General features: G+C 67.2%; 1 protein-coding gene across 1 annotated transcript in view; it reads right to left on the reverse strand.

Annotated features, from left to right (window-relative positions):
- The window catches only part of LOC119591632 (UPF0193 protein EVG1-like), a 2789-nt gene that overhangs the window by 928 nt on the left and 1541 nt on the right, over window positions 1–320 (reverse strand). Inside the window, 2 exon segments of the mRNA XM_037940387.1 lie at window positions 33–117; window positions 119–279. Coding sequence (XP_037796315.1) covers window positions 33–117; window positions 119–279 — 246 coding nt within the window.

Raw genomic sequence — 320 nt, forward strand, 5'->3', positions numbered from 1 at the left:
GGGATAAAAACAACGATGATTCTCGCACTCACTGGGCGGCGGCGGGACATAGTGCGTGTTGGGCGCGTAGAGACCCATGCTCTTGATGGCCTCATGGGACCGCTTGGCCTGGATGTTGCGGGCGTGGCGTCTTCCTGGCCGTAGGTGGCCTCCCGCGGGCGTGGGGGTCCTGGCTGTTCGCCGCGAGAGCCTCCTGGCGGGGGAGAGAGCCGCCGCTGCCCACCCACCGCTCGATGTAGCGCTGGTGTTGCCTGCTGACGGCTGCCTCCTGCAGGAGATCTGCTCAGGGGCGGCCGGGGGTCGATTGGGGGAGAGGGATT

The sequence above is a fragment of the Penaeus monodon genome, chromosome 29 (assembly GCF_015228065.2).
Source record: "Penaeus monodon isolate SGIC_2016 chromosome 29, NSTDA_Pmon_1, whole genome shotgun sequence".
Taxonomy (NCBI): domain Eukaryota; kingdom Metazoa; phylum Arthropoda; class Malacostraca; order Decapoda; family Penaeidae; genus Penaeus; species Penaeus monodon.